Source organism: Silurus aristotelis (genome assembly GCF_946808225.1).
Source record: "Silurus aristotelis genome assembly, chromosome: 17".
Lineage (NCBI taxonomy): Eukaryota > Metazoa > Chordata > Actinopteri > Siluriformes > Siluridae > Silurus > Silurus aristotelis.
The window spans coordinates 14,234,563-14,262,549 of record NC_139590.1 but is presented as its reverse complement, the minus strand read 5'-3'; the positions used below and the strand labels follow the sequence as shown (position 1 = coordinate 14,262,549).

The 27,987-nt window shown below is 38.9% G+C and overlaps 1 protein-coding gene across 4 annotated transcripts; it reads left to right on the top strand.

Moving 5' to 3' along the window:
- The first annotated feature begins 324 nt into the window (after positions 1 to 324).
- Positions 325 to 26,092, top strand: xylt2 (xylosyltransferase II). 4 transcript variants are annotated; one of them, XM_083565816.1, is made up of 11 exons: positions 325 to 643; positions 7,487 to 8,000; positions 8,129 to 8,304; positions 10,124 to 10,326; positions 12,369 to 12,449; positions 14,850 to 15,066; positions 15,615 to 15,791; positions 17,412 to 17,659; positions 19,830 to 20,025; positions 22,159 to 22,492; positions 24,755 to 26,092. In XM_083565816.1, the coding sequence occupies exons 1-11, from the start codon at positions 512 to 514 to the stop codon at positions 25,072 to 25,074; spliced, it is 2,598 nt and encodes an 865-aa protein (XP_083421942.1). In that variant the 5' UTR covers positions 325 to 511; the 3' UTR covers positions 25,075 to 26,092. The 4 variants fall into 4 exon arrangements, with proteins under 4 accessions (XP_083421942.1, XP_083421940.1, XP_083421941.1 ...); XM_083565814.1 differs by having other exon boundaries at positions 327 to 643; positions 24,752 to 26,092; XM_083565815.1 differs by having other exon boundaries at positions 331 to 643; positions 7,487 to 7,997; positions 24,752 to 26,092.
- The last annotated feature ends 1,895 nt before the right edge of the window (positions 26,093 to 27,987 follow it).

The following is a 27,987-nucleotide window of genomic DNA, read 5'->3' as shown; positions in this document are numbered from 1 at the left end:
GATATCATTGACAACTAATGCATATCATTCTACTTTAAGAAGCAGTACACTACAACCTTTGTTTTGAAAAATGATGTGCTTTATTTGATCACTGTAGTTTCAAATAAAGTCTGTCATTATTGAAACAGTTAGAGGAAACATTCATATACTGCAAATGCAATATCAATAAATAGAAAAAGATGGATGGTGGTCGGAGGACATTTCGAATTGAAATCATTAGACTTTCACCATTTACTGTACTTTGCGATTTTGGTGAATTCATCATAGTTGGCAAATAGAATGTATTAAAATTTTACGTTTTAGTTTGTAATTAAGTTATATTTTAAATTAAGTAGTGCAGCACACTGTTAAAGATCCCACACTGGACTGAAGTCGGTGCTCTGGCAGAGCAGTAACATAGTACTGTACCCCTGAGTGAATTGATTCCGATTCGTTTGTGCTCGGCTCACTTCGCGATCCGAGTCGTTCGGACAACATGATTCAGTGCTGGATGTAAAGCACGGGGAGGAAAATGGTGGCGAGCACTCGGGTCCAGAAGCTGCTACGTCGCTATAAACTTGCAATTGCTGCTGCTTTAACGATCCTCCTGATCCAGGGTTTGGTCGTATGGAGTCTCCGGAGTCTAGAGGAAGGAGAGGCTGAGGTGAGAAGTGGCATTAGTATTGTTATTATTATTAGCTCAAGCAGAAACGATGCTAGCGGACGGACTGAGACTCGGATCCTGTAGTTAGCTAGCTAGCTTAACTTAGCAGCCAAAAAAAGCCTCAAAATTAAACTTGCTCCTTTTTGCGGGTCGTTTTATTGTGCTGTTACCGTGAATTGTATTGACAGCTTGTTAATAACAAGGCGTGCCGAGGAGCTTCTATGCTAGGTGGCTAACGGTCTGCACACCTATTTGTCTATGTAACTGAATGTATGGAAATGGAGACGGGCTTTTAAATGCCAAGTGGTTGAGACCTGGCTCTTCATTATAACAATTTATAAATCATACTAACCATTATTTGTCAAATGTATGCCCTGTTTGTAGTTCCTATCACGTTTATTCTTATATATAACCAGATACTATGTACAGCACCATAATACGGTTTGAGTCATACGATTTGAAAATTTCCCGGTATGATAACCCGGTTTATAAATATCACGATTTTACTTTATCGGTATGCATCATGCATGGGACACACAAGCTGGTGGTGAAAAGGAAAATAAATCAACATTTTTGTACAAAAGTAAATTTTATATTCCAAAAGGAAAAAGACTGCATTATTGTACTTTCAATGCCATTTTATTTGTCTTTAACAATGGATATTGTCTCAAAGCAGCTTTCCAGGAATCTAGAAATAGATTACGAATATATATATATATATATTTGTGTCGTAAAATTGTCCTTATATGTTTATCCCTAAAGAGAGAGCAAATGGTGAGAGCTCCCTGAGATGGTATGAGAAAGAAAGCTTAAGAGGAATCACTAAAGGAAACCCAGCCTCATTTGGGTGATGGCGAAGGTCTATTTATTATTGTTTTATCATTGTTATACTTATCAAGTGATGGCGATTTAAATGTAAAGCTGTTGATGCCACTGTAACAAAATAATGATAAAATTACAGTCTAGATCCATTTTCGTGGTTCTTGTGTTTAAGCATTCCTAAGTGACTAGACTAGAGAAGATGTCTGTGTTTTTGAAGTAATGTTTTATTTTGGGGAACTTCCAGTCTGAACCAAACGTGGCGGAAATGTATTTTGACTGCGAAAATGTGGTGTTTGTGTGTAGGATTGTGAAAGGGGTTTACTTCTGCTTTGTCATCTGTGCGGCTCACCATAATCGAAACGTATATAAAATCCATGGCATGAAAGCTGAATATTTTCCCATAATGCTGTTGATTGCTGAGTGTAAAGAATGAGCCATCATGTCACCACTTACAGCATAACTTAAAAACATATCTGTTTTATACCGAATGCATTACATGGCGGGTTACAGAATTCGAAAACGTTGACGAACAGCAGAGGGAAATGTGAAAGCTCACGTCAGTTATGCCTGAACCTGTTTCTCTACTACCCTCGTTTACATTTGCATGTACAGATCTGCTGAGATGACACTGGAATGTGTAGCTAAAAGCGAGAAGCCAAAAGCGTGTACGCTGAAGCCTGATGCATTATACGAAGTGCCAGGTGCCAAGATAACGCTGACATTGCTAATATTTGCATGAGAGCTGGTGGGTGGTCAGGTGAGCTTTGTTAAAAAAAAAAAATAAAAAAAAAACTGGATTGAGATAAAGATCTTCATTAAGACTTAAAAAAAAGCAAAAGCAAAAAAGAGCAGGTTTACACCGTGCAGCTTTTTAGATCTTAGTCAAATCTTGGATTCTATGCAATAATGTATTCTCAGTGTTAGACCTACTTATCAAGCCAATCAGCAGGAGCCCAGGCTTGTGCAAAAGCACCGTGGTCACGTCAGCAGCAGTGCCCCCAAATTTGAGTTTGAGGTAAAAGTGAGGTTTTTCTGTTTCTGTTATGTTTCGCAAGTGCAACTACAAAATTAGTAGCCTGCCTGTTTGTTCCGTTTCCTCCTACGGTGGCCGCCTATTGTTGGCTTTTGTTTCTGGCGGCTATCAGAACTGTCGTTTAATAAAAGCAGTAGCAATAACAAGCAGTAACAATCATTTTATGACGTGCAGGTTTTGTTTACGGCAGCAGAATTCAGCCCAAAAGTCTGCAGCTTGCATTCCCCCCCCCCCCAAAAAAAAAACTTTTTCGACAGCTTTCCTTGTAATTACCTCTCATGGGTGCACAAGCTTGTCGCACATCCCTTTCATCAAAAAGCAGCAGTGGCTCAAGGTACGGGGCTCGATCGTATTGGACACCCCGAGGAAAATGCGCGTGCACATCTTGCTTATGCGCTCTTACGCAAGCTGTTCTGATGTATTTCAAATGTAAGGGTGAAGCCACAGTTCAAGACACAGCCCTGTCCCTAATGGCAATAATTGTGCTGTTTTAAGCAAGTCTGAGCCAAGGCAGTGGCTCGGTGGAACGTGCGGTGAAACGTGATGTGTCATCCGCGATGAGGAATAGCTGCAGGAGGGGGGGACCGTGTGACAGCTGTAAGCTGTTGTCCTCGACCAAGCTAGTAGGATGCTGCGGAATGTAATCGTCCTGACAGGAGTTGCACCCTATGAGGGGGTGAAAGCTGTTTTTCATATACTGTCATTTTCTCTGCTTGTGCAAGAGGCACTGGCGACGGTTTCCCACCAGTGTGCAGGTTACGACTCGGTCTCTCGCTGGGCAAATACACCCAGCGTGATGGCGAGGTGATGAAAGAGGCCATTGATTCGCAGCTTGAGAACACAGAAGGGATGAAATACTGCACATCGCCATGGTGACACTTGTTACCTATGTGCTGGAAGATGCATGCAGGAGCATAAATGAATGTGTCACTTGTTTAAAGGTGCACTAGTCAATTTTACAGTTTTGACAAACATATAAAATATAGAGAGTGTGGGGAAAAAAAATTGCTTATGCAATGGCAACAGGGGCAGATGTATTATGTAGCTGAGAAACTTTGTTTACACTTTTTCATCAGCCTTTTATCGACACTCCCTAAAACCCTTTCACATTGCAGTGCGCTGGGAACGGAAAACTTGGTGGAATCCAGTAAAGGCTGAAATACTTGCTGTTACACGTATACACAATGGCTTTCATGCAGATCCTGGCGTGTCGGTTGTGGATGTCCTCAGAAATGAACTTAAATCACATATAGAGCTTTATGACCTTCTGTCCAAAAACTGTGTAAACAAACATCTCAAATCGCAAACGTATTTACTGTATCGAAATAGTTCTTGCCTACTAACACTATCAGCTTTTCGTATTATAGTTAGGGGAAAGAAAACTCGTCCCTTTCAAGTACCAGTCATCACATTTTTAGGTCAGTGAACATTTTGACGACTGATTAAATCTTTAAAGAGAAATTGAGTTGAATGGGCTGCTTTACATAGTACAGTAATTACATTTGTTGTCATATAGTGTGCCATGCAAGAAACTAGCTTTAATAGATGGGGATGCGGTGTTAAATGAAATAAATAAATAAAAATTGGACCAAGGAGGCATTTATGTTCAGATAAATCAGGCAGGTTAGAATAAAACGGGAAAAAACGGGTTTCCACAAAACGCACAATTGTATGTAGTGAATGTTGTAACAATTTTCCGTCAGTGGAACTAGAACTAGATGGTTGAAGCTTCTCCACCTTTGCACAAAGTGAGGTTTATGGAGACATCGGAGGGAAAGAGCTTGAGTGGCCTGTTTCAAAATCTAAAGGAAAGATTTCATAGAAGAGTGGATGTTATTACAACAGCAAAAGGGGGACTAAATTATAAATTGGACGCTTGATCAGCGAGCACGTATGAATGTGATGGTCATGGCAATACTGTATATCTGAACCCCAGGTCACAATAGACTCTGGGGGGTGTTTTTTTTTTTTTTACCATTATTGGGTGCCAACTATAAATTATTTCTGAATATATTCTTGACTATTGCACCTAGATGTCATGCAGTTTCCCATTTTAAATTTGTGGCATTTGTGGCTATTTTTTCGCTGATGAACGTCCAGGCACTCGTGCTCTAATGCTGATTTGGAGCGTGTGACCGTCGCATTGAATTGTCTTGTGTGTGCCAGTGATCTAGACTTAAATTTGCCTTGTGGCAGTAAGTGGTGGGCTGTGACTGTGTTATTCTACCCTCTCTCTGTGCATTCCTGCCTGCCAACAATCCTTTTGTGGGAAGACTTCTTTATGAAGGTGTTCTTTCGAAAAACTTGAATAAAAATACAAGATTCTGTTTTTTTTTTTTTTTTACATTCTGAGCAGTCTGTGTGCCGGGCCAGGGGCGCTGCTCTGCCCACGCAGATGATGTACCAATAGGAGGGCTATAAACCCTCTGGAGAATACAAGCCAGTGAAAATCATCTTGTGTGATGCTTTCAGCAGTGCTTTTGAGCACCAGTTTCTGCAACTGACCTGGAGTTCAGTGCCTTTTGATCAAACAAGCACAAACTTTTGCTGCTAGTTAGGATTTGTTATTTGTTCCTCGAAGGTTCGGGTGTAACACTTTCGTTCTCCACATGGACGTATGAGTCACTGTTTCTCATGCTGGAGGCTGATGCAGTTGCAGTGTTCATGCTGGTTGGCTTATTATTTCAAAAGTGCTTTTGTCCAGTTACTACAGAACACAATCCAGACTGAAGGTTTGGGTCTTTTGTTAAACATCAAGCGAATCTTCTGGAAACGTACTGTCTCATATTTCTGACAACCGGGTTTATTTAAAGGTGGCTGACGTTAGACGCTAGTAGGACTAATGTTTAGTGGTGTATCAGCGCCCATTGATGGGTAAACGTTTAACTGTGTTTTAAAGAAAAATTTTATCGAATTGTTTCAGGCAAATCACATCAGTACACAAGTATTTACATATGAAAAGAATTGAACTGCTAAATATACATTGATTGTACCATGCAGTTAAATTTTTTTCTAGAAATGCAGCTGTTCTGGAGGGAAGGAGTGTTTACAGTGGTTATTTTCCACATGGTTAACCTAATAAGATCAGCTCGTCTCCGGCAAAGGCTTAGTTCCGAGTCGAGGGCTGTGTTGTCTGCATGCTTTGAGTGAAGGAGTTATTCCCATGCTGTCAAAATGTATCTTTCTGCTCATTTAGGCAACATATAATCATTGGCCCACCTGACAGCAGCTAGTTAATATTAAAGAACATTAAAAAGTCTTTCAGCAGTAGTTGGGGGGGGGGGGGGGGAAGAGATACAAGGGAATTTATAAGGGCCTTGAAAATGTTGTTCTCTGAGCTTTCTGACCCATTTCCAATGTTCTGTTTTTTTTTTTTTTTTTTGTGAATCTACGTTAGTAACTCATTCCAATCTTTTAATTCTCTCGGTTTAAAAGCTGTTTGAAACTTTTAAAACGTTTCTTCCAACAAAAAAAATATATATATTCCTCCTTCAATTATAAACACTGAAAGAGCGAGTTGGAAAAAAGTGCAGCATTCAGGGACATGAGCTAACATTTATTTTGCTTGTCTGTTTATTTGTATAGGTGTAACGCCTAATAAGCATAAAGACAGGAAATGCAAGTGTGTGACTTGGTCCCGAAAGGTAAAAGGTACTTTGTCCTGACTTGGTTCTTGCTATTGGCCTTCAGTGTTACAAAAAGTGCTGTATAGCTTTAACTGTATTTGCAAACACTGTACAGACAAAAGTTTGTGGACACCGAACCGTAAGATCCCTTTGTACATTTTAAACATCCCATTCCACATCTAGTCCCCATTTGCTGTTAAACCAACCTCCACTCTTCTGGAAAGATATTCCACTAGGTTTTGAAGTGTTTTTGGGGAGATTTGTGTTCGTTTAGATACAAGGGTGTTTGTAAAGTCAAACGCTGATGTAGAGTGAAGAGACCTGGGGTGCAGCCTGCATTTCAGTTCATTCCAAAGGTGTTCATTAAGGTTGATATCAGAGCTCTGTAGCAGGTCACCCACTCCAAACCATTTATACCATGTTTACAGATCTGTCTTTGTGTGCGGGGGCACTGTAATGCAGGAACAGTTCTGGGCCTCCTAGTTTAAGTAAAGAAAAGTCAGGCCACCCAATACATTTGTCCATATAGTGTATCCATTTCTATTTCCATAATACATTTTGTTTATGTGACTGATGCTTCTTCTCCAGGTTTGTAGTTGAGAGTGTTGCTCTAGAATCCAGTGAGGACGTTTCGGTGGTTCTTGGATTTGACCTGTGACATTCCTGTCTGTACCACTACCCACATTTAAGTACTACATTCAGGACTTATTGCACCAGTGATTTTGTAAATGACTGGCCAGATCTAGCCCGAGAGAGTCCCAGATCTAATGTTACTGGTACCGCTGGAAAGGTGCCGATAAGGCCACTTGGCCTTCACTGACTGTGATCCTTTTGGGCAGTTTGAGTCTGGCAACCTTCCAGCTCATCTAATTTTCCTCTTTTTAAAATCTCAGCCACTTTTATTAAGCTCTCTCTCTCGCTGGTTGTTTTTTTTTTGTTTTTTTTTTTTCTCCTCCCCATTTTACATTCATATGAACATTGCCTTGAGCCTCTGTCATTGTAAGGCTGTGTATGTCAGTGTAGGTCCTGGAGAATACTTGTCAATCTGTGAAACTACATTTTTAGTTCTTGTTTGTTTCTCTGGTAAGGAATTTATCCATGTTGTTTCCCACAAAGAAAAAAAAAGTTTGATGTGTCTAAAATTATTTTAGTTCAGAGCACTAAAAAAGAAAACAAAAAAACCCAACAAATTTTTAAAGTAAACATGCTGTGCCTTATGGCTGCCCACAATTTTTTTTTGGTGAATCATTTCACTCTGTTCAAAAAAGGTCTCTGGATATGAAGGATGCGGGTGGCAATCTAGTTTCCGTCACGGTTCTAGATAAATAGATTAATTCGCTTTTGTTCTCTCTTTGCCTCCAGCGTAGGGAGCGGCGGTCTAAGCTGCCTGATCACAACAACCAGGATGTGAGGAAAGCCTCAGAAGCCAGGGGGCAGAATGCCCTGTCCGGGGGCTACTATGGCCGGGGGAATCACGACATGGAACGGCCTGTTGTCACTCGTCCCCTCAGGAAAGGGGGGAAGCGAAGAATGAAGCCCTCTATGATAGAAGAAGTCGGAGTGGTGCCGGGAGCTGGAGATGTTATTGCCCCGTACGATCCATCCAGCAGCCGTAACTTCACCGATACAAAAGGGCAAGACGGAGGAAAATTTCCACCAGGTGTTCAGGGAGAACCAGGGAGCGTCGATGGCGCTGCTCAGGTCCCGAGCAACGACTTTGTGCCCAGCTGTGAGATTGTTGGGAAGGACGCTCTGTCTGCCCTGCACCGTGCCGGATCACGTCAGTGCCGGCAGGAAATCGCTAACATCGTGTGCAAACACCAGGCTGGAGAGCTGATGCCACAGTCTTTACCTCAGTACTGCACTCAGCATGGTAGTTGTGGCTTAGTAAGAATAATAATAATAAGAAAAAAAGTTATTGACTGTTTTTAAAATAGACAAGCACATGGTACATCAGTAACATTGTCCTTGTTGTGGATCTCTGTTTTGTTTTGTCTCCTGTAGTTTTGTCCAGTGCTGGACAGCAAGCTGACATTATAGACAACGACTTGTCCAAAGTGGAGAACCCAGTCAGGGTGGCGTTCGTGCTGATGGTTCACGGTCGAGCCGTGAGGCAGCTGAAACGGCTCCTCAAAGCCATTTATCACAAAGACCATTTCTACTACATTCATGTGGATAAGGTAAGGTCTCAGATTTTAGTCTCTATTTTAATTAATTAATTAATTAATTTAGTTTTAGTTTTAGCTTTAGCATAATACAAATGGAGATCTTTAGCTGCTGAGATCCTTCTGTATAAGTCAAGGCAATAAACTAGTGAATTAGAGATTAAAGACTGTTTATATGTCCCTGAGTGGCTATAAGGGGCTTTTAGAGCACTTTTTAGTTGAGAAGGTGGAGTCAGAGAAATTCAGCGGTTGTCATCTAGAGCAGTTGGTCCCGGGCCGTATAGAAAAAATACATAACCTACATTATTTGCGTTCTATTTATTATCTGATTCTGAACAATGTTTTACTTTGGAAAATGACCGGATTCTCTCTGCCACATCTGTCTATGACTCACTCTTGATGCAAGTCAAGATGCCTCTCTCGGTCACATGTCTTACCTTCATCCGCTACCTTCTTAAAGGGGCTGCTCCGGCCGGTAACACATAATACATTACCGCTAAATTCAAACCCCCAAGCTAGCAAAGTGAATCAAAAGCAACACAGTGGATTTACGTTTATTATTATATTTAGAAAATACCAGTTTTTATGCCGATCGTATCATTTTATTTTGTTGTATTTATCCGACACACCTTAAAGGCTGGCCGTGAAAATATTGTCTAAAATTAAACCCGTCAGTGGCGCAAAAAAGGTTAGGGACTGCTGATCTAGAGAAACAGATGTGCAGGATGTTTAGCTATAGGAGTTCTTGCCTCATTTTTATTTTTATTTTTTTTGCATTTTGATATATCATTTGTCTTGGTTTGAGGAAGCTCTAAAACAATCAATTTGAAAAAAGTCTAAAATAAAAACTATTTTGTGAGAGCTATTTTGACTCTCATTTATGCCAATAATAATAATAATAATAATAAGCATATGTATTATTAACAAAACTAAAATAATTGCTAAATCTTCAGTCATTCTTTATGGTATAGGATGTGTTTTTGAAGTATTCTGCTTGTTTCTATGTATATATTCTATATTACACTATATGGCACCTGACTTTTTCAACCATATGTGGTTCTTTCCCAAATCGTTTCTGCCGATTTGGAGACAATTGTATAGAATGTCTTTGGATGCTGTAGCATAAAATGTCCCCAATATTAAAACTAGGAGATCCAAACCGGTTCCAGCATGACAAGCATAGCAAACTCCATAAAGATATGGTTTACATGCATTGAAGTGGAAGAGCTTAAATGGCCTGCTATAGAGCTCTGACCTCAACCCTACTGAACACTGAATTGGAAGGATGACTGCACCCCAGTTCTCCTCCCAATGCATCACTACCTGACTTTACTAACGCGCTTGTTTACTGAATGAGCACAAATCTCCACAACCACCCTCTTCTCAGAAGAGTAAACGTTTTGATAACAGCAAATGGGAACTAAATATGGAGTGGCATGTTCGAAAAGCACACGAATCTTCAGGTCAGATGTCACAAACTTTTGTCTGTATAGTGTATGCAGGATATGGTTTTTATTTTTTTTTTTTTTCAGATTTACTGGATTTTCATGGATACCTTCTTTCATGTGTAAATGCTTTTATGAGTAAATCAAGCATAATTCAGTTTGTATCACACTCGGTAAATGAGGTCTACTGTTCCTACACTTTTAACAGTGTGACGACTCTATTTAAGAGCTGTATTTTATAGTGTAAATTTGGGTTTATTACTATAGAGCTTTAGCTATACAGTATTTAATCCAAGTACATCTCCTCTTAGACAGCCATCTAAAAAGAGTAGAAAAGTAGTCACAGGTGTCCATTATGCAAACATGTCTGAGCCTTGTGTCTCCTGTAGCGCTCCAACTACCTGCATCGTGAAGTCCTGCACCTGGCTGATCTGTACCCGAATGTGAGGGCCACACCCTGGCGCATGGTCACTATCTGGGGTGGGGCCAGTCTGCTGAAAGCCTACCTGCACTGCATGCAGGACCTGCTCTCTATGCTCGACTGGAAATGGGATTTCTTTATTAACCTGAGTGCCACAGATTTCCCCACTAGGTCAGTCACCAAGCACACACTGCACAATGGTTTTGAGGTTTAGATTTTTAAAAGGTATAATCTGTTTTGTTTTTGTTTTTTTCCCCCCAACCTGAACAAATTTGTAATCCTCACTCCATCTATCAATCTGTTGGAGAGGCTCAGAGATAAAACTTTGGTTTTCATCCAGTCAGTCAGGAAAAGAAAACACTCGCCAAGGTCATGAATTAGCATCTTCTATTACCAGAAATCTTCCAAATGAATTTTTTTTTTTTTTTTTTACATTATTATCTTGCACTAGTAAACAGTTTTTTGTAACATTAACACATCTTTAATTTCTCAATTGAAGCAGGTACTATAATTTCTTTTTTTTAATACATTATAAACTGAAATGTTTCTATTCATACAAATATTCAGAGAATTTATGGCCATTGGAGAGCTCTCAGAACCTTGACTTTTACTTCCACCTCAGGGGTTGGCAGCTTTATAAGCAGATTTTCCCAATCAGAAAAATAGTTTTTCTCACATACAGAACAAATGTAATGAAGCAGATGTTTGTAAGATGTGCAGAAAGTTGCAGCCTCCCCCCATATAACCAGGTTTATAAAAAATAAAAAAACCAGAGAACTTTCAACTCATCCACTTGGGTCAGTTTACACATCTAGCATTTTCAGAGTCTTCAATTACTCAACATGACTTCTCAGTGTGAAGTCCACCTTCCCTACATTCAAATCCATGTGATATACACAGTCTTTGGTTAAATCTTTAACACAGGTAATACAAATTATTGCTTCAAGAAGGTAATCATCAACATTAGAGTTATCACGAGCTTTTTGTTAAGCTGCTTGCTAGTGTCTGATTTGTTATTTTACTTTATATAACGAGCTGTTTTTGCTGTTTCTTTTTTTTTTTTCTTCTTCAATTTTAGCCAAACATTTTGCAGAAATGTTTAAAGTTAACATGCTTTACTTTGTGACCAAACATTCCTTTCAATATTTAGTATACAAGCTAAAAATATCCCAAAAAAAGCATCTTATATCTTATAGGTGAGGTCTGTATGAATGACTTGCGCAGGGTTTTTGGAACTCCACATCCATGAGGAACACTTACTGAAATGTAACGGTCTGATAATTTACTTTGACCAAACAGATGTACAGATACTATAGACTTTTCATAAAAAAAAAAAATCTCCTTTAAATAAATCAATAAATAAAAAGCTATAAATAAAAGCTGTTAATTTATCCAAACATTCAACTAATATACTTTGGAATGCCTCTTGTACAACTTTGGCGGTTCAAAGGTCGGAGATTTCTTTCTGACCGCGTAATCCGGTTCACTCAGAGCAGTTCAATAGGATTTATTTGCGGTTAACTATGTACTAAGTTTCATTAGGATCCGTAATGTTATTTCGAAGAATTTACAATGCGTGAGAAATCGCGTTTTTCGCGAGTTAGCCGCGATCCAGGGTGAATTTTTCAAAACCCTTTCTTAGTGAGCACCTAAGACCCAAGAGGAAGGTATGTTCCAAATTTCATTGCAATCCGTTCAGTGGTTTTTGAGATTTCGTGATGAGTGAGTGAGTCAGTCAGTGGTATTTGAGCTTTATATATATAGAAGATAATATAGTAGGACTTAAAATAGTGTAGACAGTCCTTACTGACTCCTGGGAAATTGAGTGGACATTATCTGTGGACAGGTGAGACATATTTCTGAACAGGAAGCACAGGGGCGGTTTATGGCTGAAGCTCTTGGCTCTGAGACGCATTGGTGTGAAAGCTCTCTTTGTGCTGTTGTGCAGTGAAGCTGGCAGATTTCTCACTATTTCTTTCAGTTACGGAGTAACATCAGAAGCTTTCCGGAGCATGGCTTAATCCCTGCAGTTGAATGGTGTTTAAAAAAAAAATATAGACATTTCTAGCTCGATTCAGAGAGAGAATGATGACCACCAAATCTAGTCAGCAAAAGTTTTAGTTAGTGAAAGTCCTTGTGTTAAACTATACCACCTTCTAGTCAGCTCTCTTACATTCCATCTCTTTTTATATTCCCATATTTCTCTGAAACAGGACCAACGATGAGCTGGTGGCTTTCCTCTCACAGAACCGTGACAAGAACTTCCTGAAGTCTCATGGCAGAGAGAATGCCAGGTAGCTGCTGTTTATTTATTTGTATTTATTTCCTTCCTACTGAATTTACTGAAATGCAGATTCGTTATAAACCTGCATTCTGTTAGAAGATAGAATTGCTTTCTTGGTTGCATCTTCTTGCGCATGCAACATCTGGATGAGGCACATTTCTGCATGCATGAGCACACAGATGCCCACAATTGGCAAGTGTCACTGTAATTGTTGGGGAGAGAGAAAGACGCAACCTCCCTCCTTGACAGCATTGCCATTTTGCTGTTTTGGCTCACAAATGCAAATCAAGGTTAGACTTGCAATAATACAACAAACAGCCTTTTCATTATATTAGCGTTAGGAACGTTTGAGCTGATTGCCTTCGATATGGCTACAATTTATTATTTATTTACTTGATCTAATCAGTACACCTAAATAATTCTTATAAAATAAATATATATATATACATATATTAAACTATATATATATTATATATATATATATATATATATATATATATATATATATATATATACATTAAACTATTTATTTGTATGATACAGCTGCAAATAAGTATTTGAACACCTGAGATAGTCAATATATATATATATATATATATATATATATATATATATATATATATATATATATATATATATATATATATATATATATATATTGACTTTCTCAGGTGTTCAAATACTTATTTGCAGCTGTATCATACAAATAAATAGTTTAAAAATCATACATTGTGATTTCTGGATTTTCTTTTAGATTATGTCTCTCACAGTGGACATGCACCTACGATGACAATTTCAGACGCCTCCATGATTTCTAATTTATTTTTTTTTGCATCACAGCGATAGCATATATATCATCAGAAAATAAAAAAATATTTCATGATTCATGATTGCCAAATACTGTTTTTAAACATCTGTATTTTATGACCTAATCCGTGCCTATAATATTCTCAATGACCATAGTCAAGAATCAGCATTTCTGAAAAAATTCTCCTGTCAGAAAAACAGGAATTAAAAAACAACCAAAGGAGAACCAATGTACTTGAAATTGAAAGGAAAGGAGTCTCTAAGGGAAGTTGATGGTCCAATGGTCTATAGGCATTTCTTTTAGAAATGTTTTAATTGTTATGTGATACTAAAGTGTTAGTGTGTTAACACCAGAAAACCTCTCATACTGCGTAAATAATCCAATTACCTTATTCTGTATTGTTCCACTTTTCTCTACAATGTTGAGTCTTTTGCTTAAAAAATAAAAAAGCCTCTTAAATCACTTAAATAACTACTGTATTTTCCGGACTATAAGCCGCTATTTTTTCCCCACTCTTTGAACCTTGCGACTTAAACAATGAAGCGGCTAATTTATGGATTTTTCCGGGGTTTTTCCTGTTTTTACAAGCTTCATGCCAAATAAAACTGGGCCCCATAACATTAGACCAATGAAATTGCGGAACGGGTTCAGGTGAACCAGTAAAATTCTTTATATTAAATCAGATGCGCTCCCACTGAATCGGGCCGCACCACATCATAAATATGGATAAGGTTCCTCTGACGTTTGACCTGCCACTCACTCGGACTGTCTACAGGAAATGCGAATCATTCGTCACGCTGAAAACAACCGGGCATGAAAAAACAAACTTCACCTGTGTTCTGAGCTGCACGGCTTAGGGAGAAAAGATTCCACTGATGGTTATTTTTAAACACACAACAATGCCAAAAGAAAAACTTGTTGTGAAAGGAAGAAGGAAGACAGTGAACAATGACTTTCTTGGTAGGCTACTGTTTAGATACAAGTCGTGTAACAGGCACTGTCTTTCATTAAAGCCTGTGTAAAGTTCATTAGTATTAATGTAGGCATTATAGACAGGTGCGGCGTATTTATGTTCAAAATAAAAATCGTTGTTAAATTCAGGCTTATATTTGGGTGCGCTTAATAGTCCAGAAATTACGGTACTCTTTATATCTGTGGTAAGCAGAAAAGCATCTCTAAATGCACATCAAACACTGAGGCAGAGCTACAACAGCAGAAGAGCACACCAGCTTTCTTTGAGGAATTTGAGACTACATTGGAGACTGACTCAATAAAACCTCATTGTTAAAGATTAGAAAGCATCATGGTCTGCTTGCTTCTGTGCACTGCTGCCATGTGATTGAGTGAATGGGTGTATAACAGTTGTATTGTTTTAGAATTCCTGTTGCCTTATTTTAACCAGTTGTTGAGTTCAATAACAGTTTTTAAACTTCTGTTATTTATTGCGAGTTCGAAGTTCTTATCTCAGAACACAGAAATATGTTCAGGTAAAGCACCCAGATAACAGTGAACAGATCCATCAGTCTTTGTTTGGAATTATTATTCTGCTTATGGTTTTGATGAAGCCATATCATCATATTCATCACCTCTGCTCTTAACCAGGTTCATTAAGAAACAAGGTTTGGACAGACTCTTCCATGAGTGTGATAACCACATGTGGCGGCTGGGTGAGCGCACCATCCCCGGGGGCCTGGACGTGTCCGGAGGCTCTGACTGGTTTTCACTCACGCGCCGCTTTGTGGAGTACGTAGTCAGCACTAAGGATGAGCTGGTGACCGGACTGAAGCAGTTCTACACCTATGCCCTGCTCCCTGCTGAGGTGCTTTATTCCATCAGCCACTTTTAGCTAGTTAAAAAAATGAACTCTGGTTTTGGTTTAAATGTACCGTCTGTAGAACTAGATGAGAAATGCAGTGCAACGTTTTTCATTTTAGTTTGGATTTTACATGCAGTGGTTAGACTTTTTTTTGTTGTTGTTAAAGTAGTACATGTCATTCCTGTTGCACCACAGCTATTTTTGTACAAGCTGCAGCAGCATGGCTCTTCAGTATAGTCTTTAAATGCATCAGTATTTATTGTTTAGTAATTCAATAAGGTGCAGCTTCAAGGTGTAGCATTTACATGCAGTAATGTGACAGCAAGCAATAGATTAAACCTGCTTTTCGGTTGGTTTTAAAGAAAGAGAAATCTGATTCGACACAGATTCGATAAGTTGCTTCATGTGCTTATATTTAGAAAATATGTATTCATCCTTATAGCATATTATGCAATCCATGTTTTTAGTTCTCAAATGTCTGGATTTTTATTTTAAAGGATAGATGCAGGGGGAAACTCCCCAAAACTAACTTACCGCTTCGGTTTTTCCAGTCTTTCTTTCACACAGTCCTGGGCAACAGCCACATGTGTGACACGCTAGTGGACAACAACCTGCGAGTTACTAACTGGAATCGCAAGCTGGGCTGCAAGTGCCAGTACAAGCACATAGTGGACTGGTGCGGATGCTCTCCCAATGACTTCAAACCTGCTGATCTCATCCGAATTCAGGTCAATGCACTGAAAAGTACCAAAGTTGCTTCTTTGCTGCTTTTTGAATAAATAAAACGAATACAAAAATGTGGTAGTATGACAGGTAAAATAACATGCTGCTGTTAAAAATTGAAATATAAAATATTGGGCTTATAAGCAATAATATAAATAAAAAAAAATAGCTGACCTGTAAAAAAAAAAAAAAAAGATAAAGCTTTCGAAAAATGTTCACAGTTGGACTGATAAACTGTTGGCTGGAAAGTGCTCCTGAGCTGCTCTAGCGAAATGTTTAGTAGAGTGACGTTAGCAAGAATTAGGTCCCGTCCATCGTCCTTTAGTCCATTAGCATCTCCAGTGAGTGGACGTTTAGTCTCGCCATATTATTTCATCTTGACGGCACTCTAGCTGAATTATGTCATGTACATGCACTTCACATCTCTTCTCCAGATAGAAACAGTTGGTGCTGGTGATGCCTTTTTTTTTTTTTTTAAGTTCTTTCGTCTAACGGACATTTCGCTGGACGTGATAATCGTTACACCAGCCAGCAAATCTCTCCATCACACTCTAGTACTCCTATTTCCTCCCTCCACTCAAGCCTCCTATAATCACCATGTGTCTCTCTCACAGCATGCACTATTGATGATGTGACAGTTTTACTGGCAGCAAGCGGCCCAAAGGAAACCAGGCGTGCCAATAATTTGATCTTTTTTTTTTTTTTAAATCGAATGTCTGCAAACTTTGTCGGATGACATTAAACCAAAACAAAATAGTTGTGCCTATTTATTTTTGTGGTTAAGTTCTGTTATGTTATACCTTGTGGTGAAAGCATTTACATGTATAGCATTTAGCAGATGTCCTTATCGAGAGCAATGTAGAAAGTGTAAATCGAGAGCCATTTGAAGTTTAATGTGTAAGTGTGCAAAATGTAAATGCCATTTGAAGAAAGGTGGAAACCGATGATCAATATTAAAAGTACCGTCTTTGCACTTCAATCACAATGATTCTAAAGCGATCGCGATCTTCAATCACGGCATCGCATTTAACATTATGGAAAAGGGCATAACAAGCAGAAGTTGAAGTGCAAGTATGATTTTGGGTATGCATAACTGTTTCTTAGCTATGCATATTATTTAATAGGGTTGAGTTGCAAATGTAAAAATGTGATGTGATTCGTGTTGTGGGAATCAGCATTCTATTATTTATGCAACTAATGCAAAAGTCCCAGAGATTCCAGTATGCAAAAACAACAGTTTCCAAATACATACATTGGACACTAATAGTTCCGAATCACGGCAATAAAACAGGCATTATACATTATATGGTTAGACATCCACATTCCAAATGTAAAAAAAACAGATCCTCCTCAGTGACTTTCAAATGAGTTTTGAATTTGAGTTATTTTTAAGACATGGTGGAGCTGTAGTACATTATGTTTTTGATGATCAGTGATTAATTACCAGGGACGTGCATTTTAATCATTTTTCTTGATTCACATTCTGTTCAAAGTATTCTAAGAATCCGAATTGAACTTTGAAGTCAGAATCATGAATTGAATTGCTTAACTCCTGTTATGTTTATCTCCTCAGATTCCATTTATACTGAGATGTTGTTAATCCTTCTGTTATTTCCCCCCAACAGCAGCTGACACGGCCCACATTCTTCGCCCGAAAGTTCGAATCCACTGTCAATCAGGAGGCCATTTATATTCTTGATACCCACCTATACGGGCAATACCCACCAGGCACTGTGGCGCTCAAGGCCTACTGGGAAAGTCTGTTTGAGCGGGAGGATGGAGTGGGGACTCTCACCGATGTGGCACTTACAGCCTACATGTCCTTCTTCAGACTTGGTCTCTCTAGTCAGAAAACCATGCATGAGGCTTGCAGGTAAGTCTCCAGACAGTGACCTTTTTGCTATTTCATGGTCATTTTTTTATTACTTCTTGGCAGAGCTGGCAAAGTTTTTATGTTTTAAATGACTCTGGTAAAAGTTAAAGTACTGACTACACTTTTTCACTCAAGTTAAAGTAAAGAAGTTTGGGCTCTGATGTGTATTTAAGTTAAAATTTGCCATTACCACTACCTGTTTTAGTGTCGCGCTGGTAACTGGACCTCACATCATATTAATATTTGGGCTGTCAATCAATTAAAATATCGAGTCGCACGATTGCCGTGAGTTAACTCACAGCTAATCACAACTTAATCGCACATTTTCATCTGTTCTGAATGTACCTTTTACTTAAAGTATTAGTTTAAGTTTTTAATACTTTAATCAACATAAGCATGGACAAATATGGATGCTTTATGCAAATGTATGTTTATTATTAGTGAAATTATGCTCAACATAGAGCATAAAGACAATATTCTTGTAAAGGTTTTAAAGTAATGATGGTGTTTTAAATTACGTAAATCATCAGGACACCAAACGGAACCTTTGCTATGTTTCCACACGGACCGTTATTGAGGTGATACCGGAAACTGTACCTTTTTATAACATTTACACGGATTACATTATCAGAGAATATTTGTTTTCGATGTAAATTTATTTAAAGCTAAATACATTTCAAGCTTTCTATACATATATGTAATATGTCTGTGAGGCAAATATTTTCTGAGATTCAGGTTGTTTTATTTTTGTTTGTGAAGAGAGATGACAGAGGCGGTAGAGCGTTTTGTTGTTATTATGAGTGTATACAAATAAAAGTAGACCCTTAACAGATCGGAATGATGTATTTCTCTTGTGTACGATCAAAAAAGTCAGAGTAATTTAAGTTTATTATGCCGTTATGAGGAAAAAATGCCACAAAACGCACCGGCACGTTTGTCGATACAATTAACGTTTGGTAATTGTGTGCATTATGGCTGATCAGACTTAGCACATCAATAACAACCAAATGTTGCTGATTAAAATTGAATTTTCGGTGGAGTTTAATATTATTATTTTTATATATCCGAGTAAATAAAGGACATCGTGAATAAACATATGTTGCGTTGAAGGCTTTAATTTTGCCTCTTTTATATTTATATATAATTTTTATAAAAATGGTCAAACAGAATACTTGTTGCCTTCTGCCTTGCGTGTTGTTAACTTCGTAAACTAGCCTGCGTGTTGCGTGATAGCCAGGAAATGATACGCCAGTGGTAGATAAAAAAATCTGTGCAATGATAGTAAAATCGGTTGGCTGGCACTCAGTGAGAAGAAAAATATTGACGTTGCACCAATTAGATTCAAACTAAAGTAACAAGCCTGGTTTGAAAATCTAAGAAGTATAAAGTACAGATATTTGTGTGAAAAATGTACTAAGTGAAAGTAAAAAGTTAAAATAGCGATACTAGAAAAATTTGTACAGTAACGAAGTTTTTACATCCCACCTCTGGCCTTGTAGGCAGGTTTCTAAAGAACTGACAGGTTGCTATAAAAGTCAGACAAGCGGTTCAAAGCAAGGCCATTCTGGCACCCGGTTTCAGAAGTAACTATGTCGACATAGTTTTTGTCTAAAACTTGAGATCTTATTGAATCAATGTAGAACAAATTCTAGGTAATACTGATGTATGAGACTTAGCATGTACTGGCATTGGTGCCACCTGAGGCATTTATAACACTGAGCCTTAGCAAAACATCATGCATTTCACTGCTAATATATATTTTTTTGGTTTTGATTTGTATTTATCATGTTTTTGTTTTTTGTTATTTTTCGTTTATAAACGGGGATTACTGTATAAGTATTTGCTAATAAAATCTTAATGCCAGTGTTTCCTTGTGGTTGAGTCTGTAATGTCAGTATGAGTCAGAGAATGCAATATTGAAGCCTCCGGTCTCTGACCAAGACATACTGCATTCTCTGACGCATCATGGGTTGCTACTGCTGACTCAATGACAACATTATTTTGCATGTTTCAAAGTCTGCGGTGTGGTTTAGTGGGCTGAACTTGCACCTCTCCTACAGTGGCGAAGTGGGTGCAGCTTTTTGAAATCAGCCTTATTTATTGATTTGACATTCATTTCTATTCCCAAGATGACCTAGTAGGCTCCTTTATTTTTTTTCCCTTCACAAAGGTTTGCGCCTGTTGCCTACCCTATATCTGTCCATCTCTATTTCTACGACGACCGTTTCCAGGGCTACCTGGTGCGCCAGGAGGTGAAGAGCATGGCACCTGGGAAGAATGAAATGCTGGAGGTTTGGGTTGTTCCTCAGGCCACTCTTCAGTTAGAGAGCAACCTGAACGAGTTTGAGAGGTTGAAGAACCTTGAGGTGAGAGCAAACCAGTGATTCTTCATGCATGGGAGTAAACAAACTTTTATAGCACTTTTTTATTTTATTTTTATAATATTGTGCTATGGTTACTTTTCCAAATGCCGAACTATCGGTTACTTAGCAGTACCCTTGATATCAACATATTCCGATCCTTAGACATTCCTGTACAGATAGAACAGCTTTAACTTAGTAAACTAAAGATTTTGCCTAAATTAACAATTGGACATTGATTAAATCCATTTTATATGTAGTGTTTGCTATACAAGCCCATGTGAAATGATGACATTGGCATTTAGTAATGCTATTATAGAAACTTTTGGCCAATCAGATTTGGGAAATTCTACAGTGCTGTGGTTGAAGGAATATATATACATATATATATATATATATATATATATATATATATATATATATATATATATATATATATATATATATATATATATATACAGTGAGGAAAATAAGTATTTGAACACCCTGCTATTTTGCAAGTTCTCCCACTTAGAAATCATGGAGGGGTCTGAAATTGTCATCGTAGGTGCATGTCCACTGTGAGAGACATAATCTAAAAAAATAAATCCCGAAATCACAATATATGATTTTTAAACTATTTATTTATAGTTTATTATATGATACAGCTGCAAATAAGTATTTGAACACCTGAGAAAGTCAATGTTAATATTTGGTACACTAGCCTTTGTTTACAATTACAGAGGTCAAACGTTTCCTGTAGTTTTTCACCAGGTTTGCACACACTGCAGGAGGGATTTTGGCCCACTCCTTCACATAGATCTTCTCTAGATCAGTCAGGTTTCAGGCCTGTCGCTGAGAAACACGGAGTTTGAGCTCCCCCCAAAGATTCTCTATTGGGTTTAGGTCTGGAGACTGGCTAGGCCACGCCAGAACCTTGATATGCTTCTTACAGAGCCACTCCTTGGTTATCCTGGCTGTGTGCTTCGGGTCATTGTCATGTTGGAAGACCCAGCCTCGACCCATCTTCAATGCTCTAACTGAGGGAAGGAGGTTGTTCCCCAAAATCTCGCAATACGTCCCCCCGGTCATCCTCTCCTTAATACAGTGTAGTCGCCCTGTCCCATGTGCAAAAAAACACCCCCAAAGCATGATGCTACCACCCCCATGCTTCACAGTAGGGATGGTGGTCTTGGGATGGTACTCATTATTCTTCTTCCTCCAAACACGTTTAGTGGAATTCTGACCCAAAAGTTCTATTTTGGTCTCATCTGACCACATGATATCTCAAGATTATGTCTCTCACAGTGGACATGTACCTACAATGAAAATTTTAGACCCCTCCATGATTTCTAAGTGGGAGAACTTGCAAAATAGCAGGGTGTTCAAATACTTATTTTCCTCACTGTATATATATATTTTTGTATTATTATTATTCGATCCAAGTTCAGAGCCAAATATATGAGGTACATTTGTATTCCCACTGCACGTGTACAGACCAGAAACATCTGTGGGTGTCAACTACAGGGCCAGTCTGACTTAAATTGGCACATAAACATTGTTACTGTGGTATTTTCGAAATATCGTTACTATTGCATTTGGTGGTCAGCTGTTTGACATAATTTTCTGAGAAACAGGCTGCTCTGTTTAGAACACTGCAGTTTCTAAATGTTATTTTGGAAAGGTAGGATCAAATTAGATCCTGCTCCAGAACCAGAGCAATCCCATAATTTTGTTTGCTGAATGGGAAAGTTTCCTTGACTTGACAAATCTTTTTTATTGTGCATGACCTGAAAGAAAAAAAATAAATGCTTTGCAAAAGGCTGTACAAAAGAGAACTAGTGCAAATGCTTCTGTTCGTCATTCATTTTCAATGTAAAACAAATGTTTTCCACAGTGTGCGTGAAAAGAAGAGAAATCTTTACACGAGTTTCAGAATTCCATAGTATTTGGTGATTATAAACTGGGTAAAAATCTGATGAGCAATGTTGGGTCCTCATGTCATCTGACTGCATGCTTTAATGGAATACATAATACGAATAAGACGAATACGTACCGAGCCATTACATTTAAATGTTCAATAAAACATGCTATTCCTATTTAGGAATTTTTTTTGCAGGTGGAAAAATTAACTCCGCTGTGTATCTTGTGTTCTCTCAGGTGGGAACAGAGTGGGACCCCAAGGAGAGAATCTTCCGGAACTTTGGTGGAGTGATGGGCCCATTGGACGAGCCCGTAGCGGTGCAGAAATGGGCACGTGGCCCCAACCTCACAGCCACCATAGTGTGGATCGATCCGGCCCAGGTGGTAGCGGCATCTTATGACATCAGCGTGGATGTAGAGGCGGAGTTTACACAGTACAAGCCACCGCTTCAGCGTCCTCTCAGGCCCGGAGTGTGGACGGTCCGTGTGCTGAGGCTGTGGGAGCGTGTGGCCGAAGCTCGCTTTCTGGTCATACCTCTAGTTTTTAAAGGAAAGGAGCCATTTCATAAAGGTGAGAGCTGATCATACTACTTATCAGGTTAGTCATGTAACTTGCATACCAGTATATATTTCCATTTGGTGTGCCACAATTCTAGCCCACATTGTCTTTGGTGATGGCAGCACTCACACCCAACAAGAACACTGTTGACACTGTTGGGCCCCTTCATAAAATGTCAATAAAAATTTGCCATATAGTGCATGTATGGTGGTCTGGGAAATCAGCTTTTTTAACTCCAATGAGGCAATAATGCAGATCAAAATAACCTAGATCTGAACATCTGCCTTAATGTGGCATAAAACTGATTTTTCTTTCATGACTATGTGGAACCTAAGGCCTTATCTCCTCAAACAGCATCTTCTGCATGTGGATATACATATTTGATAAGCAGGAATGAATGTATGTTGATTGATCTAAAGATAATATTAGTAAACTGTGCTGTTTAAGTGGTTTGGAAGTGGTACTGCTGTTCATGCTTTGAGCAGCCATATCAATCCAGCATCACTTGCTGATCTCGGGGTTGAGGAGACCGTCTAGGTTTCGAGTAGTTCTGAGTTGGAGAGGATTTTTTTTTCTTCTACTACTACTTTTTCTATCTTGTCGAAAATGCAGAGTTTCTACCTTCAGTTAAATACAGCATAATACGCATGTCACCTCAGCTGTGCTTCTGACACTGAACGATGACAAACTGACAATAAAGGCAAGATACAGCAAAATCAGCCACTATATGAATTTAAAATGAGTTGTGAAAAGAATTGTTTGCTACAGAAAATCCATACTGGTTAAAGCAAATGGCCAAATGTGTTGCCAAATGCAGTTTTAATGCTATTGAAATTCTGCTGTCCTGAACCCACACAACACTCGGTGCGGCAGTGCAAAAACAGCAAAAGCTAGCCATCTGGGCCTTTTTTCGCCTTCTTGACCTGATCAAGTGCTCGCCGTTTGCTCAATTCCAAAGCAACTTGCAACGCAAACTTGAGCTGGACTTGGGCTCGTATCGCATGCATCGTTGCTTTGATATTACTTACAAGGATTATCTGAAACGTTTTGTTTTGTTGTGTGTGCTGCGAATGGACAGTTACAAGTGTGTTGTCAAGGAAGGCAGATCTGATCAGAGCACAAAATCAGATTTGTGTAACGAAGCCGTTATGCGAACGTAGCCTAATATACTTTGACATCTCTACTTTAAGACAAGACGGCGTGGCTAATTTTAGACTTTAGTCTACTTTGAATCCTTGACTGCCTGCCCGCAAAGATGTTGGCTACGTTTACCAAGCAGCCACTTCAGGCACAAAGAGTTCTAAAATCTTGCTGGCTCTGTGCGCTCTTCTCTGCCAGTCAATGTCTAATTAGTCCCAGTTGTTGAACAGATCTACGCCATAATAAATTTTGATTATAATCATGTATAAACAAAGACGGAGGCTTGAGGGTTGTGTGAGAGACATAATGATGATGCAAATGATTTATTTATTTCCCATTTGTTAAAATGGAATTCTTTCCAATTTTTGTTGTTTTTTAGCAAGTAGATTGCAGTGAAAGTGAATTTCCCATTTATATTATTATTAAAAAATTATATCCCCATTAAATTTTTGGCCTAAATCCTATCCTTTAAATAGATTTTGCTTGTGTTTGAAATGCATTGAAGTTTTCAGATTCATTCAGTGTTTCTTGGGTCACCGCATACACCGATCAGGCAAAGCTTAACAACCTTATAACATTATGACTGATTATCTCGTCATCATTGCACCTGTTAGAGGGTGGGATAAATTAGACAGCAAGTAAAACATTTTTTCCTTAAAGTTGACGTGTTAAAAACGGGAGAAACGGGCAAGCGTAAGAATCCGATCGAGTTTGACAAGGACCAAGTTGTGAAGGCTAAACTGCAGCTCTTGTGGGCTGTTCCTGGTCTGCAGTGGTCATTATCTATCAAAAGTGCTTCAATGAAGCGACAGTGGTGAACCAGCGACAGAGTCATGTGCATCCAAAGGCTCAATTGATGCACGTGGGGATCGAAGGCTGGCCCGTGTGCTTCGATCCAACAGACGAGCTCCTATAGCTCAAATTGCTGAAGAAGTTAATGCTCAGAACTGTTTTAGCACCTAAAGGGGACCAACACAATATTAGGCAGGTGGTCATAATGTTATGCCTAATCGGTGTATAAACTGATAGCTGTTTTATGTAATTTCAAGATGTGTTCCTTTTTATTTCTGTGCTTTAATTTAGTTTCTCCACCCCACAACTTCAAATGACCTCCTGTTCTGTCTGTTTCAGAAGAGCACAGCTGGTTGCACGCAGGTCCTGCAGGCAACTTTTACCTGGAGCAGGGCTTCCAGCAACTTGCTCAGGTTCTGAAGCTGCCTCCCATGGAGCCTGCTCTGGAGGAGTCTAAGAAGAAGGCCTCTCTAGTGGGCAAGGCTCTGGAGGGTTGGGTGGACAGCTTAGTGGGTGCCTTCTGGGTAACTGGAGACATGTGTTCCACTCAGAGCTCCCTTTGTCCCAGCGTACAGCCCTGCACCAAGACTAGCTGGAGCTCTTTGTCCTCAGATCCCAAATCCGAACTCGGTGCGGTCAAAAGCAACGGCCGCATCAGGTAGCCCGTAACATTTGAAGCGAACAAGGATGAGAACACTAAAATGAACTCCAGGGTACAGGATAAGGAGCTCCTGGGAACGATGTTTACGGGATATGGGTCTCTCGGATCATCCCACTGTTTTCTGCGCGAGGCACCTTGTGTTGAGGATTGGTGTCAGGGACAATCTAAGAGAACAACATATTGACATTTGCACATGAGAACATTTTCTAATTTAGTTCATAACGTTACAAGTTTGTGTTTTGGTGGGGTTGTGTCCGTATGCAGTCTTGATTTGATGAGATAGATGATGCAACCCTTAACCTCAACATGTTTTTTTACATTGTATTTTGAGAACAAATCAAAAAAGTGCACATTTTCTTCTGCGTATACAGTAATGGTAGCGAATTGTTGTGTATATATATTTTTTAATTTAAGCTTTACAACCTGTTGAAAGGTCAGTAATTTGAGTCCTGCAGCCCAGTGGCTGTGACGTGAGTTGTGAAAAGCGAAGCCAGGGGGGCCGTTAAGGTTTTATTTTGTGGTGGAAATCGCAGCACACTAATATGGCGGAGTGTGTGATAGGTTTTACTCCATTCTCAAGAACTACTCAAACAAATAGGCCTGTAGAATAATGTTAGCGAAAACCTAACGTGTCATGCTGGTGGCAAAGAAGATAAATGCTTAATCATTTCAATTAATACCACACAAATGATTTAGAATTGTCTGTGTTCTGTGAAATATATTTTACATTTAATGGGGTCTCTGGCTGCAAAAAATGTTTTAGCCTGTATTATTTTAACTTTATTTCATGTTTCGGATATCTAAACTTCAGAAAACGATTGATTAAGTGCACTTTACTGTAAGAGAAACGTCTGAATGACAGATGATGATGTGGAGCTTCTGAAGTCAAAAGATCTGTGGCTCCATTTAAGGATCTTTTCAAGTGCTGCTTATTGTGTCACACTTTTATCGAATCGTATAGAGATGAACGAAACGGACACGCGCCACCAAATATCCGTCCACACGAAGAAAAGGAAAAACTGTTGCTTGTGTGTGTGTGTGTGTGTGTGTGTGTGTGTGTGTGTGTGTGTGTGTGTGTGTGTGTGTGTGTGTGTGTGTGTGTGTGTGTGTGTGTGTGTGTGTGTGTGTGTGTGTGTGTGTGTGTTTTGTTTGTTTGGTAATGCTGTGACTGACTTCTGTGTGTGTTTGGAATGGCTTCTTTTGAAATGATGCCATATAGATGTTTACCACTGCATTTCTTTTTTTTATTTTTTCTACACAAGCACATAGGTGGTATCACTAGCAGCTGAATGAGTTGATCTTTCCGATGATCATTGTCTTGCCATCCAGATGTAAATGCCATGAATGCCAGATCTGCCACTAATAGATAACCTTCAGCCATTTCCTCTTTAATTCATAAAGGTCAAACTGTCCTAGACATGGACGATCACACGGGCACTTTAGCACTTGTCCTGTCCGTTGCGGAATTCTAATAGAAAGCTCCTGAGTAATGCAATTTATTACCGTTTCTTATTATTTTGTGCATACAGGTTTTTTTTTCAGCCTCCTACTGCAATGCAGTAGATCCTCATAGTGGGTGGCTGAACATAGTGTCAATGAAGTATGGCATTATTTCTTGTCACAGTTTGTCATATGATATATTTTTGCACAAGCCTTTCATTTCTGAATCCAGTGGTGGACAAATCCTTCTCAAAGCTCTAATGTGACGACCAGTTATATGTTTTAATTGGCTGGAGCCTTGATTGTCAAGGGCTAAAACTCGGTAGCTGGCATGATAATACATTTTTGCCCGTGGTCAACAAATCATTGGTCGACGTTTGGCTACAAGATGAGTGTAGCAAGTAGTGGGATTCGAGACCTATTCGAGACCACGCTGTAGTTGCAGCATTGCTTCACTGTTCCAAACCGACCAAATCACTAGTTGTTGAGGAAAAGGAGGGGGAAAAAATGCTAATGGCCACTATGAAAGAAAAAAAACTTGATGTAAAAAAAAAACAGCATGTAAATGTAATAAAAAATATTTTCAAGGAGCCCTGGGTAGCAATTTGTCCATCTCTGAAATACCTCGCTGAAAAGGTCAAATTGGCTTCTTTTGCACAGCCAACAAAGACTAATTCTTTTATGGTGGGTTTTTTTTTCCTTCATATCTCATATTTCAGTTTGGTGCAGATGTCTTTATACACCTGCATTCGGAGAAGCCTAGTTTTAGGACAAGTAAATGGTCTGTGTTTATATGTAAGCATACATATCTATATAAAGTGGTGCATTGTAAGAATCAATGGATTATTTTTGTATTTATAATTCCTCCTGGAGAGGGAGGGCCATATTTTTTATCTGTTTAGTCATGTCAGGAACGCTGCTTCAGTCCAGTCTGTTTCATGACCCTTTGTCATGCATTATCCGTGTCTCATAAAAATGGTACCTCGACTGGAGTCGTTTCTAGGGTTTTTAATAGGCACCGATGGCTTCACTGTCGAAATGAGTGTTTGGACAAATATGGTGAAATTATAATGCAGAGATGTTTCTGTTCCAGGACACAATAAATATGAAATCAATGGTACACTGTGTTTTTTTGCTGTTGTTGCTTTGAATCCCCCTGTGCTCCAGAGGGCAGTGTTTTTTAGATTTGCATCTAAAAAAAATTTACAAACTTGATAAATAGAAAAGGGAATGTTTCTTCAAGTCTAAATCCGATTGTAATTACTTGTGCTGAAGATGTAAATGTCTTCCCTGAATAGTTTTCTGCAGGTTTGTTCCGTTATGAAACCATTTGTCTCACATTAACATTCAGAATTGCAGAGAGCACAGGACTTTGGTCTTTCATATTAATCTTATCTAATAACACCAACACCAAGATCATATTTGTTCCTAGATATTTACTGAAACGCTTTCAAGTTCTTTAATGGAATCTCTG

Bases quoted from the DNA above. Each gene is read 5' to 3' on its own strand.
- xylt2 (XM_083565814.1), top strand. From the start codon at position 512: ATGGTGGCGAGCACTCGGGTCCAGAAGCTGCTACGTCGCTATAAACTT. The intron at 10,327-12,368 runs GTCAGTCACCAA...TCTCTGAAACAG, and splicing joins GCCACAGATTTCCCCACTAG to GACCAACGATGAGCTGGTGG. The intron at 12,450-14,849 runs GTAGCTGCTGTT...GCTCTTAACCAG, and splicing joins CATGGCAGAGAGAATGCCAG to GTTCATTAAGAAACAAGGTT.